Source organism: Pestalotiopsis fici (genome assembly GCF_000516985.1).
Source record: "Pestalotiopsis fici W106-1 unplaced genomic scaffold PFICI_Scf_10, whole genome shotgun sequence".
NCBI lineage: Eukaryota > Fungi > Ascomycota > Sordariomycetes > Amphisphaeriales > Sporocadaceae > Pestalotiopsis > Pestalotiopsis fici.
Genome location: NW_006917100.1, coordinates 2,272,184 through 2,290,204, shown reverse-complemented (window position 1 = coordinate 2,290,204; position 18,021 = coordinate 2,272,184). Strand labels below are relative to the sequence as shown.

The window sequence follows — 18,021 nt, the reverse complement described above, 5'->3', positions numbered from 1 at the left end:
TCAGAGGGATCAACTAGGTAGACAAGGATTTGCCTAGGCATAAATAATACTAATAAATACTTTCAATTGGACGCGGGGATGAGCAGGGGACTTATACCATACTACCCCAATGTCCCCGTACTAAAACATGTACCCTGCCTCAAACATCTCCCTGTCTAAGTACACACTTCCTACGTAACAACACTTGATACTCAAAAAAAAAATCTCAAAGTCTGGATGCCTTGAAGTGTATTGTGAGTATAAACGATCATGGCAGATGATAAAAGAGACACCCGCAGCACACCTGCGACCAAGGCCCAAGACCGCGTAGGCCAGATATCTTCTCACCTCTCGGCCTCGTCGTCTTCCACTGCCACCAGAGGAGACAGTGTCGAGTCGGCGCAAAAAGCCAACAGCTCAAGGCGTCGCCGGAGAAAGTCTGCCGAAAATGGCCCACCGGCAGACTACAGCGACATCCTCTCGCAAATCAGCACCCTGCGCACCATGGCCGCCACTCCGGAGCCCACCCGGCCGGGCTATGCGCGCCAGAAACAGGCAGGCAAACTCTGGGTGCGAGAACGAGTGGAGCAAATGTTTGATCGGGGCAGCGTACGGGAGATTGGCAGCGTGAGCGGCACCGTCGAGTGGCGGACCAAGAAGCGTGACGCTTCCGAGGATGCCAAGGATACCAGCAGCACACGGCCGGATGCCGAGGACCCAGAATCCTTTGTGCCCAGCAACAATGTCCAGGGTCTTGCTCTCGTGGGTGGGAGAAAGGTCTGCTTCACAGCCGACGATTATTCACTGCGGGCGGGCCATGCCGACGGTGCGCTTTGGGAAAAGACTGTATGTGCCATGCCCGAAAAAAAAAAAAAAAAAAAAAGAACGTGTGCGGATGAGACTTACCGGTGCTAATGTCTGGAGATGTAGATATACATGGAAAAGCTCTGTTTTCATCTGCGGATCCCCATTGTAAAGCTTGTCGACGGTTCTTCGGGTGGAGGATCAGTCACCAGCATACGCACAAACGGCTACTCCTATGTCCCTCCGCTCAACTCATTTGACGTGGTTGTCGCACAGCTGAACGCGGGCATTCCGAATCTCGGAGCCGTGCTGGGACCGGCCATTGGTCTCGGAGCGGCTCGCGTGGTATCGTGTCACTTTTCCGTCATGGCCGGAGACATTGGTTCCCTCTTCAACGCAGGGCCCAAGGTTGTCGCCGGGGCGACCTTTGAAGAGGGTCTGAGCCTGCAGGACTTGGGCGGCCCAGACATGCACGTACGCAACGGAACCATTGACAATTATGCTGCCAATGAAAAGGACGCCTTTAGACAGCTCAGGACGGTGCTGTCATACCTGCCCAACAACGGTGCCTCGCTTCCTCCCTGTCTGACCTCGGATGATCCGCGCTCCCGGACGGACGAGTTGCTCAGAAGCATCATTCCCAGGAAGAAGGAGCGCATGTACGACCCGCGCAAGATTATCAGTACGATTGTGGACAAGTCGTCCTTTTTCGAGATTGGAGCCCTTTGGGGCACCACGGCCATTGTGGGTTTGGCGCGACTCGGAGGACAGCCAGTGGGCATCATTGCCAACAATTGCGAGGTGAATGCTGGCGCGTTGGACGCGGCAGGCTCACAAAAGATGGCCAAGCATCTCAAGTTCTGCGATGTGTTTAATCTCCCCGTGGTCCAGTTTGTCGACATTCCGGGTTATGCCATTGGAACGGTCGCGGAAAGGACGGCGACAATGAGACATGGCGTCTCTCTTGTGACTGCCTACTATAGCACAACGATGCCTATTTTCAATGTCATTTTGCGCAAGGTATATGGTGTAGCGGGCGGAGCAATGATGGATGTAAGTATTTCCTCTGTAATCACGTACGGACTGTCTGGGATTGTCTACCCCAAAGTCATGTTTTCAATGTTTTCCAACCTAGAACTGACCGGTCTTCTGTAGTGCCGCGATCCTCGGATGAGAGTGGCCTGGCCGAGTGGCGACTGGGGCTCCTTGCCGTTGGACGGAGGGATAGAGGTCGGCCACAGCGCAGAACTCAAGCGGGCATACCAAAAAGGTGTACAGGAAGGTGGCGAGGAAGAGGGAAATAGGCAGAAGCAAGCGCTCTACAATGACCTCGAGCGCGAATATAGGCGATTCATGAATCCGGTTCGAACCGCCAACGCCTTTGGAATCGAGGAGATTATTGACCCGGCCAACACTCGCCCGCTACTTTGTCAATGGGTCAGCCATGTGTACGAGGAGCTGTTGCCCATTAGGCTCAGGGAAAGGGACACTGGGAAGATATGCCCAAGGTTCTCGTAAAGTCGTATTCTGTATTATAGAGAAATAATCACTGTCAATAAATAGCACATACTCGAAATTATCCGACAAAGACCGAATGACGATTCATCTGTGAATATACCTAGGTAGTCATTCTCGGGCTAATCAAATGTGATGCAAAGTCAATTTTCTATCGCAGCACATGGGTTGTATCCTTTGTGGGTGATGTTGAAAGGGAGAAAGTATATTGGAGTTATGGAGGTGAGCCAATGCTGGAACAACAAGATTCATCATTTATCATTCTATTCAATAACTTCTGGGCAACTGTAAAACCTTCTCACTGATATAATTCATAATCATCTCGCGACTGACGGGCGCAATACGCGGCACCAAACACTCGCGCAGATACCTCTCCACGTCGTACTCCATGGCATAGCCCATACCGCCGTGCGTCATGACGGCGCGCTCGCACGCCGTAAACGCCGCCTCGGCCGCCAGGTACTTTGCGCTGTTGGCCGCGACCCCGACGGCGTCCTGCCGGATCGTCTTGTCGGACCGGCTGCTGTCGTAGAGCCGCGCCGCGTGGTACGTGGCCAGCTTGGCCGCCTCGAGCTTCATGTAGGCGTCGGCCAGGGGGTGCGCAATGGACTGGTTCATGCCAATGGGACGCTGGAACACGACGCGCTCGCGGGCGTAGGCGGCGGCCTTGGCCAGGGCGGCGTAGCCCAGCCCCAGGGCCTCGCCGGCCAGCAGGCAGCGCTCGGCGTTCATGCCGTGCAGGATGATCTTGAAGCCCTGGTTCTCGGCCCCAATGAGCGTCTCGGGCCCGATGCGGTAGCCGTCGAAAAAGACCTCGTTGGCGTCCACGGCGCGGCCGCCCATCTTTTTGATCTTGCGCATGTCCAACCCGGCGGCGTCCCGGTCGAGGTCGATGCAAAAGAGCGACAGGCCCTCGCTCGGCTTCTGGACTTCTTCGAGTGGCGTGGTCCGCGCCAGCAGCATCATCTTCCGGGCGACCTGGGCGCAGGTGATCCAAATCTTTTGGCCAGTGACGCTGTATCCACCGTCGCCGAGCTTGGTGGCCGTGGTCTTGAGGCGCAACGTGTCGAGACCCGTATTGGGCTCGGTGACGCCAAAGCACGTTCGCCATTTCCCCGAGATGATGTTGGGAATGGTGTTTTCGAGCTGCTCACGGTTGCCAAAGCGGGCGAGTGGCTGGGTGGCGTACACGTTGGCATGTATACTCTGGGCACCCGCCATGCCAGCCCCGGACTCGGTGATGGTCTGCATCATCATGGTGGCCTCGGAGATGCCCAGCCCAGACCCGCCGTGCTCCTCTGGCAGCGCAATGCCCAGCCAGCCATCCTTGGCCAGCGCCGCATGGAACTCTTTGGGGTCTTGTTCCAGCTGGTCTTTTTCCTGCCAATATGTGTTGGGAAACTGCGAGCAAATGGCCGACACGGCCTCCCGGACAGTCAACTGATTCTCAGTGAAGCCGGTGGTCTCCATGATGCGCCGCGACGTGGTTGTAGAAAAGCCATGGCTGTGGATTATCTTGGGCCTGAGTGCAGCTGTAATAGCGGATTTGCATGGCGAGAGCCATTGTGCCATGGGGCGTGCCGAGATCATTTCTCTTCTTGAATGACGTTGGGCTCGACGTACGGAATAGAAGCAAACACTTCAATTGAAGCTCGGGAAATTAAAATAGTACCAGCATGCCGTTGGCCTACGAGTAACTGGGATCAACCATTTTGTGCCTCTATCGACTTCTCTCGGCGACTAATACAACAGACCTCGGGATCCATCGCCGAGCAACGGCTAGGGGAATTATGCGGGGATAAGGGCCGGGTTGGACATCGAGACGTCACCAACACCGCAAATTGACTGAAGGTTTTCTCTACGAGAATGTCGGCAGCATTCGGGGATTATTGTCAGCGCTATGTATTGTTTAAGCCATTAGTTTTGCTATCAATCATCCGAATTCGGAGTATTTTATTCTTTATGAATCCCAAGAATACCCGTAGTGATGAGAATAGAATTCGAGTACTACTACAACTGATCATAATTGATTTCTCCGCAGTGGGACGAATTTACCCCACACTCAAAGAACCGGGGGTGGATACATACTAGGTACTCTCTTTTTAGCTCCCGTTGAGCAGTGGCGGGCCCCCCAGCAACCCCCAGATCTATAAGCCATTAGGTAGTACGTAGCTGGGGAGAGACGCGAAGTGCCTCGGCTTCTGGGTTCCGGTCCGGCGGTCATGTTTTTCTCTTTTCGATAAATTACGGAAGACTAGACATTGAGAAACGTGTTTGTGAATTCCAAGTATAAATTGAAAGACGGAGAAAAAGAGCCTTGGCATTCGAAATAATACAGGCACCGTTTGTGTCCTGATATTTAGTGCTTGACTATTTTCACGGTCCATCACTATGGGTGCTCGCCATCTGAGGAGCACCAGCTTTGCTAGCAGGTATCTGATCAGCACCCAAGCTGTATCATTGCAGCGCACACGCAGACCCGGCTTCTTCATGGGTCGCCCACAGAACCCAGCTTGGTCTGCTCTGAGCAATGGCTGCTCGAGACTGACCATGCTCGCAAGACACTTGGCCACAAGTTCTCAACAGAAACAGACTGATGATGATGAACTGCCTTTGAAAGGAATTCTCGTAGTCAGTCTCGAGCAAGCCATAGCCGCCCCGTTCTGCACACGGCAGTTGGCAGACCTCGGCGCCCGCGTTATCAAGGTTGAGCGACCGGTAGTGGGGGACTTTGCCCGAGATTACGACTCGAGAGTCAATGGCATGTCCTCGCACTTTGTCTGGTCGAACAGGTCCAAGGAAAGCCTGGCGCTCAATCTAAAGGACCCAAAGGATCTGTCGGCCCTCCGGAAATTGATCGCAAAGGCCGACGTTTTGGTGCAGAACCTGGCGCCGGGCGCGACAGACCGTCTAGGATTGTCCTATGAAAAACTACGAGAAAAGCACCCTTCGCTCATCGTGTGCGACGTGTCAGGCTATGGCGACAGCGGGCCGTACCGTGACAAGAAGGCGTACGATCTTCTAGTCCAGAGCGAGGCTGGTATGCTATCCGTCACGGGTACGGACCAGGAGCCGGCAAAGGTCGGCATCTCCATTGCTGATATTTCCGCTGCCATGTATGCGTACACCAACATACTGGGAGCGCTCATGAAGCGCAACAAGACGGGCAAAGGCTGCCGGATCGACATATCCATGCTCGAGAGCATGGCCGAGTGGATGACCTTTCCGCTTTACTACACATATCAAGGCCAGCCGGGTCCCAAGCCTGTTGGTGCTTCTCATGCGGCAATCTATCCATACGGGCCCTTTGACACGGGTGGAAGGGGTTCTGTGATGCTGGGGGTTCAGAACGAAAGGGAATGGGCTCGACTATGTGCCGAGGTCCTAGACGACCCGACGCTTGCAACCGACGTGCGATTTGCAAGCAATCTCAAGCGGGTCGAGAACCGCGACGCGCTCAAGAAAATTATGCTGGACAAGTTTGCCAGCCTCTCGGCGGATGAGGTGATTGCGCGACTGGACGCCGCCGGCGTGGCCAATGCCAAGGTCAACGACATGGCTGGGGTCTGGGAGCACCCACAACTCAAGGCTCGAGGGAGATGGACCGAGATTGAGACGCCAGCCGGCCGAATACCGGCCCTGCTTCCACCGGGTGCGGCTCGGCCTTCGCAGGTCCGCATGGATCAAGTGCCGTCTATCGGCCAGCACAACCGGGCTATTCTGCAAGAACTAGGCATAGATAATTCAAATTGAGGCAAACTAGAGCTATAAGATTGGGAAACTATTCGCACATTGCAAAACTCACAAAGCCAAAGCCTAATAGAATAAAGTACGCGTCTGCCAAGCTCAAGCGAGTGAGTCCAGTGGCCTCGGTCTCAAAGGCATGGGGCGACTGTTATGAGAGCCGTTGGGCTCACCTATCCGCATTGGGTAGGTATAGACACCTCATCTAGCACCGATGAACCTTTTTCTTTTACCCCGCGTTATCATTATACATACTTTGTTAGCATCCCTTTCCCCGTTCTTCCCCGTGGGGGGCGAGTGTCTTGTCTGGCCCGAAATTTCTAATGGCTTCGTTGGAGAAAGGTATTTGCAGAAGGAAAGAACCGGGCCCCTGGTTGCGGGATAAAGTTATCAGTTCTTCGGACAATAGGTAGCGAGGTGGGTGAGTAATCAATCAGCTGGAGCAATAGAAATACATTTTGTAGAGGTCATCACCCTAACATTTCAAACTGCCTACTTGCAATCGAATTCTCCTTCATGATTGACAACTGTATCGAGGAATCTGAGTCGAATAAAATTTCCTTGTATAATTTGAATCAGTCGGCGTTCTTTTAGTTGCATGCTGCTACATTGAATCAAAAGCCATGGCGAGTTCGACCCAAGAAAGTGCCGAGAAGGAGATCAATGCTACAAAAGCAGATGCCAACCATCTAGAAGAAGCTGGGACATCACAAGACGTTGACTTGAAGAGCATTGATAGGAAGATTGATCGAAAGTTTGACTTGCACATCGTTCCTTGGGTTTTTGGTATCTGGTGAGTAGTGAACTCTACATCTGCTTGTCTCTATAGTCATAGACTCACCCGCCCTGACAGGCTCTTTGCCTTTATCGATCGAAGCAACATTGGCAATGCGCGTATTGATGGTCTGGTCGAGGATCTGGGGATAGCACAAGGAACGGGTTATAATCTGGCCCTTTTGGTGTTTTACATTCCGTACATTCTCGTCGATGTTCCGGTAAGCTAGCCGCCGAGCACGGTGTCACTTGGTTCTCTCTTGCCCGCTCGGCCGCGCTTCCAAATACTTGTTGGCTCACAGGCCGTCGTCGTACAGAGCAATTGGATCGTCAAGCGTCTCAAAGCAGGCTACTATCTACCCGCTCTCATCACGGCATGGGGTATAGTCTCGACGTTCCTGGGCTTTACAAAGTCACTGGCCGGTCTCATTGTCGCAAGGCTGTTCCTCGGCGCCTTTGAGGGTGGCTTGCTCGGCGGCATCGTCGTCTACCTCGCCATGTTTTACCAGCGTCACCAGATGCTACGCCGCATTGGCTACTTTTACTGCGCGGCGCCGCTGTCTGGTGCTTTTGGCGGCCTGCTGGCCACGGGCTTGGCACAAATCAGCTTCAATGGGTATAACCGATGGCCTTGGATCTTCTTCAGTAAGCATAATAGGGGAGCAATTCTTTTTCATGTTCAAGTATTCCGTTTTCTTTTTCCTTTTCAATGAGCTCTGACAGCGCAGCTTAGTCGAGGGAATCATAACGACGCTCTTCGGTATCCTCTGCTTCTTCACCATGCCGCACACGCCCATGGACGCCAAGTTCCTGAGCGACGAGGAGCGCCAGCGGGCCTTGTCACGACTTCAGCTAGATAGCCACGGCGCGGTCAAGAGCGGCGACGTCAATGAGGAGCATTTCGATTGGCATTGGGTGCGAATGGCTTTCAAGGCACCACAGCTGTGGTTTTGCTGCTTCATATGGTTCTTTCTCCTCATTTCCCTTTATGTAAGCTTTTGTTTCCGTGCATTTTCTTTTTCTCTTCCCTCTTCATGGAGCTGATCTTGCGTGCCAGAGCTTTTCCCTCTTCTTGCCTACCATCATCAGAGGCCTTGGCTATCAAAATACCATTGCGCAGCTCTTCACAGTACCACCAAACATGGCCGCCTTTTTCATCGTCGTCGGGGCCTCCTTTCTCTCGGACCATGTCAGAGCCCGCGGCCCGATAATGGCTGTAGGCTGCCTGGTTGCCATTGGGGGATATATAATGCTTCTGGCCGCCAAGCAAAACTCGGTACGCTATGGCGGGACGTTTCTGGTGGCCGTGGGGGTATTTCCCAATTCCGCCATGATCATGGTAATGTGGCTCACTTTGTGTGTTTGATGAATGATAGTGCTGATGCCATGACCAGGGCTGGCTGTCCAACAATCTGGCACCACACTATGTCAGAGCCACTGGAATTGGATTCCTCATTGCGTTTGCCAATTGTTCGGCCTTTGTTGCTACCTTTATATACCTAGAAAAGGATGCGTAAGTTTGGATATCAATTTGGACATTCAATCGCTATATGGACTGTCGAGCTGATATTGGTATAGACCAGACTATATACTCGGTCACTCCGTCTGTATTGGTGCGCTTAGTCTCTGTTTCTTGACAGTCTGTGCACAAATGTTTTACTGCGCCTGGGAGAACAGACAGCGAAAAGAAGGACGCAGAGATGATAGGTTGGTCAATAGCGACGGATCCAGACTTGGCCATCGTCACCCGGAATTTAGGTATATATTGTGATCAATATTCACGTCAAATTTGCTTGTAGTACAGCAAACCTTTGGAATATAATCTTTTGGAAAATTGTGTTAACCCTGATTATCCGATCTTATCAAAAACACAACAATGCTTTAGTTTGAGAGGTTGACCGCCCTTGTCTAGCTATTCATTTCAAGCATAGATGGATTCTAGTTGAGTAGCTCAATCGCAAAGTTTAGACTTGGGACCTCGGAGCTGTTTGCTGGCAAGGTAAAAGTAAAGTTCCAAAACTCAAAGCCACTACGCATGAAATTAGCCACGGAACTGCACTTCAAGGTGATTATATACGGGTTTTCTTTTCTTCAACTTACTGAATAGGGTCGCAGGTACCGCCGGCGAGCCCACAAAAGCTAATAGTAGGCTCCAGGTCCACGGTACCCGACACGGCCGTAATACTGAGATCCTGGATATCCTCGAGCCCCGTGATATCCCGCTTGCCACCGAGGGGGTTGGACTGGACCAGGAAGCTAAAGGCGCTGGACGCGTTGCCGTGCGGCCACGTCAGGTTCAGCGCATTGGGCGCCACCGACGCCGTAAACGCCGCCTCGGTCGCGTACCAGGTGAAGAAGCCGACGGAGCCGTCGCTGCGGAGCCACTGCACGGCGGCCGGCGTCCACTGGGACGAGTCGTAGCGCGGGCCGCCGACGGCGTCCTCGTCAAAGGATTGCCCGCCAATGGTCAGGTTGGCCGACAGCCAGGTGGTGTAGTTGCGGGGATACGTGTCTGTGGGTGGCGAAAAGGCCGCCGTGGTGTACGTGTGCTCGCCTGGGAACGTGACAAAGCTGCTCACGGTCTCGTTTGGCAGGAGGGAGTTGTGGTAGGGCGCGAGCAAGGCGATCAGAGGGGCATACTCGTAGTCGTCGGCATGCGCCATGGCCCACGGCCGGGAGCTCAGCGGACTCTGCGCCCTTCCGACCAGGGTGTCGATCTGTAGAGATACAATGGCGACGTAATTCTTCATGTCATAGCCGTAGGCACGGTCCCACGGCCCAGCCAGGTTCCTCATGTTGGCATTGTAGAGCGCCGCCTCTGTCGCCCAGATTTCCTGGAGAAGACGTTTGCCGTTTTGGCCCATGACTGAGTCGTCTGGTAGGTATTTTGCCCAGAGCGTCAGGGCGTAAATGGACACGCCGGCATACGTTGGGCTGTTGAACTCGGAAAGGGTATTGTTTGGGTTGAACAGATCGAGTATCTCATTTGCGTACATTTCTCCGGCCGCCGTCATGTTGGCGTCGTTGAACTTGCGACCAGTCCAGCCCGAAGCAACGGCGCGCATCAAGGACGGGTTACTATACGATGGGTACAAATTGTCTCCGTCCACGCCGCCCACACGATAGCTGTCGCCTACAGTGTTGTTATACATGCTTTCGAGGATCAAATCTTGAACATCGTCGGGCAGTATGTTACTAAACTCCTCGTAGATGACGATCAACGTAGTGCCAATAAAGCCTCGCCAGTTTGGATCCCAAGAATTATAAATCTATAACCATCAGCCATTTGCCACATTGCACTATCATTGCCATTGGATACGAGAGACACTCACTACAGGCTCATAGGCCGGACTTCCCACAGTGGGTTCCTCTGGATACTTTGTATAATCGCCATACCATTGTGCGCTAACATTTTTGTTTTGGCCTCCGATTATGTTAGTGATAATCTTGATTGCCTCGTCTGCATCGGTGCCCTCATTCCGCTGGAGGAGACCGGCCGCATACCAGATGGAAGATCGTGTCTCGTGCCTGTTGGCGGCGAGCGGGTAGTAGAAATAGTTCAGGTAGCCTGCCGTGGGATCATAGATGTTGTCCAAAAAGTTCATTGACTCGTCAAACAGGTACTTTGCATGACCACTGAGCTCTGCCGCCGTTGCTTGCTCCGTCGCGAGGACGGCGCAAAGCACGGAGAGAGACGTCCTTAACGAGAACAACATCTTTGCCAGTTACAGTCTCGCACACAAAGTCGAGTAAATTAGGTACATCCCGTCGTCTTTTTCTAGTCACGCGAGCCGCATGGTGAGGAAATTACCCCAGATTTATATATCGCCGCCATTTCTGGCCTACACAGGCACGCACGTACCTGTACTGTGTACTCAACAACTACTACCAACTATCATTTCTTTTAGCGAACACTCCAGTCGTCACCTGGCTGCAGGAAGTTGAGCGGTAACGATTTTCCAAGGTTATCAATGAGACGTTACAAGGAGGAAAGATCCACAGACGATAGATCCAATGAAACCTTAAAAGGCGGTTTTACTACATACGGACATGGCGCCCCAAAAGCTGTGAGGGGAAACGACTCTCCCAACCCCATACTGGACTTGCAGCCGGACCGTATCGGGCCATGCGAGGAGCTACTATAGATACCTAGCCAAGTAAACAAATACATACGCACATACTCCGTACATATGTACTAGTTAGTTGATGGACAGTGACTGACTCCTCTTGCGATATGTGGCTGGGCCATTTTATCAACAAAGTGGATAGGAAAGACGATGATCAACAGTGCACGTAGTCCTCTGCGGCATCCCCCCTCCCTGCCGCCTCGCTTAGATACCACTACAGTGTACACAACTTGCAGTTCTAATCGAGATAATTAATTGCTTTCTCCATTGTTACATGAATCCATAGAAATGATAACCATCAATCATGACCATAGTCCCCCACTCCTCTTTACATTTCACTCATGGTAGCTAGCTACACAGGCCACATGCAGTAGGTAGGGCCATTGACAAGCAAGAAACTGTAAATCATCCAAATATAAAAGGAAATTATTGCTATTGATAGTGACACATTGAACGCGATGCTAGAGGCCAACTTTTATTATCATCTACAGCAGACCCAAGACCCAATGCCTTTTAAGAAAAAAAGGCACTGACCGCGTGTAGATATACATCATTTTAACCTTTGAGACGGTCACAACCATACTGCTACTCCCATCGAACGGCTTTACACCTGAAAGAAAAAGAAGAAGCAGCACTGTGATCATGTCGAGTCTGACTGCAAATTATACTATGTAGCTACTCAGTTTTCATTGCTTAACAGCGTCTCTATTAAATACATAATCGCAGAATGTGCCTGCGCAATCATTGTTTAATGCACTCATCTATTTGTAGCGAGCCAAAACCTCAGAAAATGTGCTGCTGCAAACCAAGGCGAGGGAGGCATAGGGTATTTGTCTGGCATCTTTCTCCCTTTTGTTTTTCGGGCTTCGGGCGTTTCTTCCGATACACGTCCCAGTCGTTTCCGCTGAACACCTTTGCCCTATGGTTCCTCCAAATCATACAATTTCCTGAACGCCGAAGAAAAAAGACACTACCACAATTGTTCCAGTAAGCTCTCAGGCCACTGCCAATGTGGGAATCGGAGGCGTCGAAGTGAACTGATGGACGTCCCAATGAATACATGTTCTGAATGGTGCAGGTGATTTTCTTTTGGGACTTGAGAGCTTAATCACGAAAATGCCGTCCAAGAAATCTCAAGCAAATCAGACGACCTTTCCAGAATTATCGCGTTGCATGACGTGGTCCTCGATGGTGCCCATGATGAAGCCCCTATTCTCCTTCACTCTGAGGACCACTCGGACCGCCATTGGCTTGACTTGCGCCATTAGTCACAAGTTTTATCCGCGTTGGAGCCGCAACTGGTTGAGGTGTGCCGGCATTTGTCGTGGGAGCAGCGCTACTCTCCTTCACTGACGGGTCCTCTAGTTCCGCTAGCTCGGGATGGGCACTCAGCACCTGCTGCGCCTTGTCGTTGAAGAATTTCTAAGAACAAGTTAGTCTGCTGTGGGCACACGTCTCGGAAATCACCACCACTTACCTCCATGACATTAGCGTCAGCATACAACAAGCTACCATCATCGTTGTATGTCCGGCAATTGTTGCACATCAATGTGATGTCCTTGCGCATATCGTCAAGGCTGTTGTATTCCTCCTTCTTGATCTTGGCTTGTATCTGATTCATGCAAATCGGGTTCTTGATGAACTGGTAGTAGTCGCCGTAGTCGCGCTTCGAAGGCAGCTTGACAAACGGACCAATGATGAGACGCTTCAGAGGCTCTTCATCGTCGTCATCCTCCTGCTTCTCCTCGGGCTCAGGGTCATCAGCTTCGAGAGCCATGAGCCCATCGTACAAGGACCGTAGAGACCTTTGCAGTACAGCACGAACTTCACCAGGCAGACGTGCGTCGTTGCCATTGACTGCCACTGCCTTGGGGCGTCCGCCTGGTCCGCGGCGTTTCTTGGCAGGTGGCTCGGCATCTTCCTCATCAGCCTTCCGCTTATCGTTCTTGCTGCCAGGCTTGCGGCCACGCTTCTTTGGCGGCGTCTCAACCTCTTCTGTACTTGCGCGACTTGGAGCGGGTGAGTTTGCGTCGGAAGCAGCAACCCCACCGGCACGCTTGACCCTATTGGCCTCTCGTCGATCTTTTCTGGCTTGCTTACGCGCAGCCGCAGCCTCCGGGCTGTCCTCATCATCATCAACGGCCATGAGCCACTGCTCCTCAGTGAGACCATCGTCATACTTGACTCTGGTGCGCTCACGAGCACCACGACCCAGGACCTCCTCTTGAATATCTTCAACAGGATTACCCTCGGACAAGTAGATTTCGGGAAGCTCATTCTCCGCCATCAGTCTCGGGACAGCCTTGTTGCCAGCAACAGTACCATAGATGGGATCTTTTGATCGTTCCTCATCGAGTCTTTGGAAAAGCGCAAGTTCGTCCTCATTTCTCGCCAGGATCATATTGAGTTCCTCGTCATCCATCTCATCCTGCTCGCCAGCCTCGGCCATGTCAGCACTCTCAAGTAGAGTTCGCAGCATAGCGTCACGGTCAGTTTCCGAAGACTTGTTATCGAAACGACCGGCCTGAATGACCTTGCCATCCATGTCAAGCTTGTATCGAGCGCGCTCCAAGATCTTCTCCTCCACGGAGTTCGAGCTGATGAGTCGCAGAATACGAACCTCGTTCTTCTGTCCGATACGATGAGCACGATCCTGGGCTTGCAAGTCCTGGTGAGGATTCCAATCGGAATCGTAGATGATGACGGTGTCGGCGGTCTGGAGGTTCAGACCCAGACCACCAGCGCGAGTAGAGAGCAAGAACATGAAGTACGGTGAGTCAGGTGCGTTGAAGTCCTTGAGCAGGTCAGAACGGTCCTCGGATTTGGTCGTACCATCCAAGCGCATGAACTGAATACCACGGAAACGCAAAAAGTCTTCCATAATGTCCATAATAGCAGTCATTTGGAAGAACATGAGAACTCTGTGACCGCTCGCTTTGTACTTGGGGAGAACGCGGTCCAGAAGCTCGAATTTACCAGCTGTTCTCCACAGGAGGTCATTACTGGTATTCGTGGGGTTCATCTGGTTCTCGACCTCATCGAAGACGAAGGGGTGATTACACAACTTTCGGAGCTGCATAATCATGTTGCTTAGTCCGCGAGCATTAGCCTTGCCGCCCTTGCCGTCGGACACAGCAATCTTCTGGTGCGTAACCATCTGCTTGTACAGACGAGTCTGCAACGCAGAGAACTTGCACTTGATGACCTTTTCTGTCTTGTCAGGCAAGTCTTTCTCGACATCCTTCTTGAGACGTCTCAGCAAGAACGGTCGTAGAACCTTGTGCAGACGCCTAATGACAAGGATCTGTTCTTCTTCATTGAGCTCCATCTTATCTTGACCTCCAGTGTTGGCAAAAGGAGTATTGAACCATTCATCAAACGTCTTGACTGATTTGAAAATGTTTGGCAGGACAAAGTTGAGCATAGCCCACAGTTCACCGAGATTGTTCTGAAGAGGAGTACCAGTGAGAATGAGACGGAAGCGAGTGCTGTAGTACTGAGCAATTGTAGCACTGAGCTTGGAGTTGGCGTTCTTCATACGGTGACCTTCGTCGATAATCATGTGGAACCACTTGATCTTGCTGAGAATAGGTCTGTCCTTGATGATGTACTCGTAGGTTGTGAGCAGAACTTGGAAACGACCCTGACGGATCTTTTCTTGCTGTTGCTTGCGGGCATTGGGTGGACCCTTGTAGACAATCTTGGTAACGGCAGGGGCCCACTTCTCGAACTCAAGAGTCCAATTTGTCAAGGTACTCAGCGGTACAATGACCAGATATGGTCCGTTCTGCAGCTTCTTTTCGATCAAGTAAGTGACCAAAGAAATAGTCTGAATGGTTTTTCCGAGACCCATTTCGTCGGCGAGAATACCGTTGAGGTTGTTGTTGTAGAGCGACAACATCCACTGAAGACCCTTGAGCTGATATTCCTTGAGCGAACCACCCACCAAAATACTGGCTTGCTGGGTAACCTCTTCCTTTATGCGATGAGCAACAGCATAATAGTCGATCTTGCGACCGCTCTCCTCGTCCTCTTCTTCCTCCATTTCGCTCTCACTACTCTCGATCTCCTCGCCGTTCTGCAATTGAGCTGCCTGGCGCTGTTGCGCCTTGACAGAGGCGGCCAACTGCTTCAAGAAGCCATCGGTTTGTCTCAGCAAGTGTGTAATACGTGTATCCTTGGCCTGGTCAAGCAATTTGAGATAAGCTTCCTCGTCGTTTGCCTTAAGAGCCTGCAGACGTTGCTTGGCAGTTCTTTCGATACGCTTCTGCTCTTCCTTCTCAATGTTGAAGTGTTGAGCGAACATGGCACGTCCCATCTTAGACATCTTGCTTCTAGCAGCCTGCGCTGAGTTGTGGATCTCTGCCTTGTGGTGGCGAACGGAGTCGAGGAAATCGGTGTGCTTCTTCTTCTCACGATGCTCTCTTGCGTCGCGCTGCTGCTTCTCCAATTTCTCCGTAATCCGAGCTTCCCGGACACTTTGCTTCTTGACACGTCTGTACTGACTTCGGTTCGTGGTCATGGCCAAGTTGTCAAAATGCATCATTTGGCGTCCAACCTTTTCCCGGAGAGCACGTTGCTTGGCGTAGAGACCGAGGGCCTTGAATTCTATTATGGCTTTCCGTCTGATTGTGTCATCCGCCTCAACTGTGTCCTTTGTTGTGTCCCAGTGGGCCAAGTTACCTGGAACAGCTTTGAGCTCGGTATATCTGGCCTTCATGCGATTGAACACAATGATCTCACGCTCGTGCCTTATTTGCTCAAAGTCGACGCCGGTAGGAGTGATGCTAGGGATGATGAGGCGGTTGCTTCGCTGTCCGTGCTCATAGTAGCTGATGTCCTTCTTAACAAGTCCAGCTTCGTAGGGTGTCTTCACGGTCTTGTAAGTCCGACTGTTGGTGGCAGCAGAATCATCGGACTCGGGGACGCCATCAGGAGCAGCGGAACCGGCTTTGGTGGCATCGTTCGTGGGTGTGGCGGCGACAGAAGCTGGAGGTTGTGCTGATGGCTCAGCAATAGCTTGTCTGCGCTGTCGTTGCGAATTCAGTGCCTGTTGCAATTGATATGGCACACCGGTATTCTTTTGCAAAAGTTTGAATGCGTGGATCTGCTGCTTCAGAAGATTCAGCTGTTGCTGGTTGAACTGGGCAGTGGGCGATGCGGTCGAGGGTGAAGAGGCATGAGGCTGTGCTGCCGGATTCGTTGCGGAAGGCAGAGCAGACGCGCCGAGCGAGGCAGAGGCCGGGGGTTGCGATGTGCCATTAAGCTGCCCGTTGGCGATAACGGCCTGCTTCTGCTGTAGCTGTGCACGGTAGGCATTTTGCATTTGTTGCTGGTGCTGAACACTCTGCAGAAACTGATTAAGCTTCTGAAACTCGGGATCTGTCCGGGAAACGCCTGCTTCTTGCATCTGCTTGAAACGCTGTACAACAATGTCAGTAAGTGGCCTTGTTCAAGCGGCAGTAAGAACCTGGTGGTCATATCCAGTCCGAATGCTTGCAAAAGGCAGAACAGGTAATGACAGGTATGTGATCCGGGGGAAACGAGGATATAGGCTGTCACTGACCATGTACATTTCCTTGATCTGTTGACCATTGAGCTGGGACATGCTTTGAGGAACAGCATGCTGAACCGCGGGGGCAGCCTGAACAGACGCCATATTGATCGCGTCGGGTTCGTTGCTCGATACCACGGGAGGAACCAAATGAGAGGTCCTGGGTTTATTAAAAACTTCTCCGAGAGTTCTGGTTTACAGCGAAGCTTGCATGTCTTGCGACATCTAGCCAATTTATGGTTGAATAGCTATATGTGGGTGCGTATATCCCAAGCGTGGATGATTTGGTTGATGAATGACACGCAAGGCGGATGCCAAAGGGCGACGTGGGCGCGTCGCAAAATTAGTCGCGACAAGAGGGCAGACGATGACTAGGGAGGGGGTGGACAGCGATTGAGGAGATCGCGTTGTGGGGGTTGGCCGGTAATAAGGTCGTAAAAATCGTCGTCGGGGGAAGGGTCGATTGATGCGATTCGGGTTGGTGGTGACAGAGGCGCGAATGTCGAATTGCAACGAGCGGAAAGGTGCGACGTGCCTTTTGGGGCCAGAGAGGAAACAGCTGCACTGCACAGGCAAACTACAGGTGGGGATTGTGCGGATGGGAGCTGGTCGCAGTGCAATGCACACGGGGTGCTTGGGGAATGCCAAAAAGTGGCAGTCGTGGTCCCAAATCGCGCGCAAAGTTGACGTCTGACCTTGTTGCGATGCTTTTCGATGCTTCGCGGTCGGGGTGGGTTGGCGCGGACACGCTGTGTGATGGCTCTGGGCTTGGGGTGGATGGATTCTCAATCTTCTCTCAGCGAGAGGAAGAGGTTTGATTGCTGGCTGCGCTGACACAAACCAGCCGCGACTGAGGGAAAAACTTGGTCCGAGCGCCCCTTCCCTAGGCAGATAGCGCGGGCAGTGCTCCACTGCGGGTCTCGGATTTTCTTGCTGTCCGCGCCAATCAATCACCTGGGCACTCACAGCCCAGCGATCAGATTTGCCATTCTCGTCTCCCTTTGCGCACCGTGCGTTCCATACTCGTTTGCAAGCACGGGCGGCTGTTCGGTATTGTCTACCGGACCGGCTATGAAACCCATCGTAATTCGAGGTTTGGGGTTGGAGCCATAAATATATCTATTATCAAGGCTTTTAATTCAAAAGCCAACTCATCTGATCTGCTTTGACTATAGCGGCTTATCACATGGGCAAATGCAAGCAGAACCAATTCTCTATATATCGAAACGTGCTCGCCGTTGATCCGAAACCAACCAAATACCTAATCTTGATTGACCCGCCTTCCATACCTGGCTTTCTGTGCAACTCGTCATCCAATCGGTCCACAGCCTATGATATGCAGAAGAAAGCTTGGCCCTGATTACCAAGTACGCAGTCTAATATGATCAGTTTGTGAGGGATTGGCTTCTCGGCAATCTAGGTACCATCTGCGTTTTCCAACTCGCTAGCGTGCATGAGAGAGACCCATGCCGTCATGTCCCATCATAAACTGCAATCTAATCACTGAAATCTAGCAAGTCGTGT

The 18,021-nt window shown here is 52.1% G+C and overlaps 6 protein-coding genes across 6 annotated transcripts; 3 read left to right on the top strand and 3 right to left on the bottom strand.

The window, feature by feature from the left end:
* Nucleotides 1–249: 249 nt before the first annotated feature.
* On the top strand, nucleotides 250–2,301 carry PFICI_12937 (uncharacterized protein; the record flags this gene model as incomplete). The annotated part of the gene is made up of 3 exons (XM_007841518.1): nucleotides 250–825; nucleotides 910–1,836; nucleotides 1,939–2,301. 3 exons carry the CDS (start codon nucleotides 250–252, stop codon nucleotides 2,299–2,301), a joined length of 1,866 nt encoding a protein of 621 aa, XP_007839709.1.
* Nucleotides 2,302–2,565: 264 nt separating this feature from the next.
* On the bottom strand, nucleotides 2,566–3,870 carry PFICI_12936 (uncharacterized protein; the record flags this gene model as incomplete). The annotated part of the gene is made up of 1 exon (XM_007841517.1): nucleotides 2,566–3,870. One exon carries the CDS (start codon nucleotides 3,868–3,870, stop codon nucleotides 2,566–2,568), a length of 1,305 nt encoding a protein of 434 aa, XP_007839708.1.
* An 819-nt stretch (nucleotides 3,871–4,689) lies between these two features.
* On the top strand, nucleotides 4,690–6,051 carry PFICI_12935 (uncharacterized protein; the record flags this gene model as incomplete). Its single annotated transcript, XM_007841516.1, has 1 exon — nucleotides 4,690–6,051. One exon carries the CDS (start codon nucleotides 4,690–4,692, stop codon nucleotides 6,049–6,051), a length of 1,362 nt encoding a protein of 453 aa, XP_007839707.1.
* Nucleotides 6,052–6,665: 614 nt separating this feature from the next.
* On the top strand, nucleotides 6,666–8,333 carry PFICI_12934 (uncharacterized protein; the record flags this gene model as incomplete). The annotated part of the gene is made up of 6 exons (XM_007841515.1): nucleotides 6,666–6,835; nucleotides 6,896–7,037; nucleotides 7,119–7,461; nucleotides 7,550–7,806; nucleotides 7,874–8,155; nucleotides 8,211–8,333. The coding sequence occupies 6 exons, from the start codon at nucleotides 6,666–6,668 to the stop codon at nucleotides 8,331–8,333; spliced, it is 1,317 nt and encodes a 438-aa protein (XP_007839706.1).
* Nucleotides 8,334–8,754: 421 nt separating this feature from the next.
* On the bottom strand, nucleotides 8,755–10,532 carry PFICI_12933 (uncharacterized protein; the record flags this gene model as incomplete). The annotated part of the gene is made up of 3 exons (XM_007841514.1): nucleotides 8,755–8,845; nucleotides 8,917–10,085; nucleotides 10,149–10,532. The coding sequence occupies 3 exons, from the start codon at nucleotides 10,530–10,532 to the stop codon at nucleotides 8,755–8,757; spliced, it is 1,644 nt and encodes a 547-aa protein (XP_007839705.1).
* A 1,620-nt stretch (nucleotides 10,533–12,152) lies between these two features.
* PFICI_12932 (uncharacterized protein) lies at nucleotides 12,153–16,602 on the bottom strand (the record flags this gene model as incomplete). Its single annotated transcript, XM_007841513.1, has 3 exons — nucleotides 12,153–12,365; nucleotides 12,421–16,365; nucleotides 16,510–16,602. 3 exons carry the CDS (start codon nucleotides 16,600–16,602, stop codon nucleotides 12,153–12,155), a joined length of 4,251 nt encoding a protein of 1,416 aa, XP_007839704.1.
* Nucleotides 16,603–18,021: the final 1,419 nt, after the last annotated feature.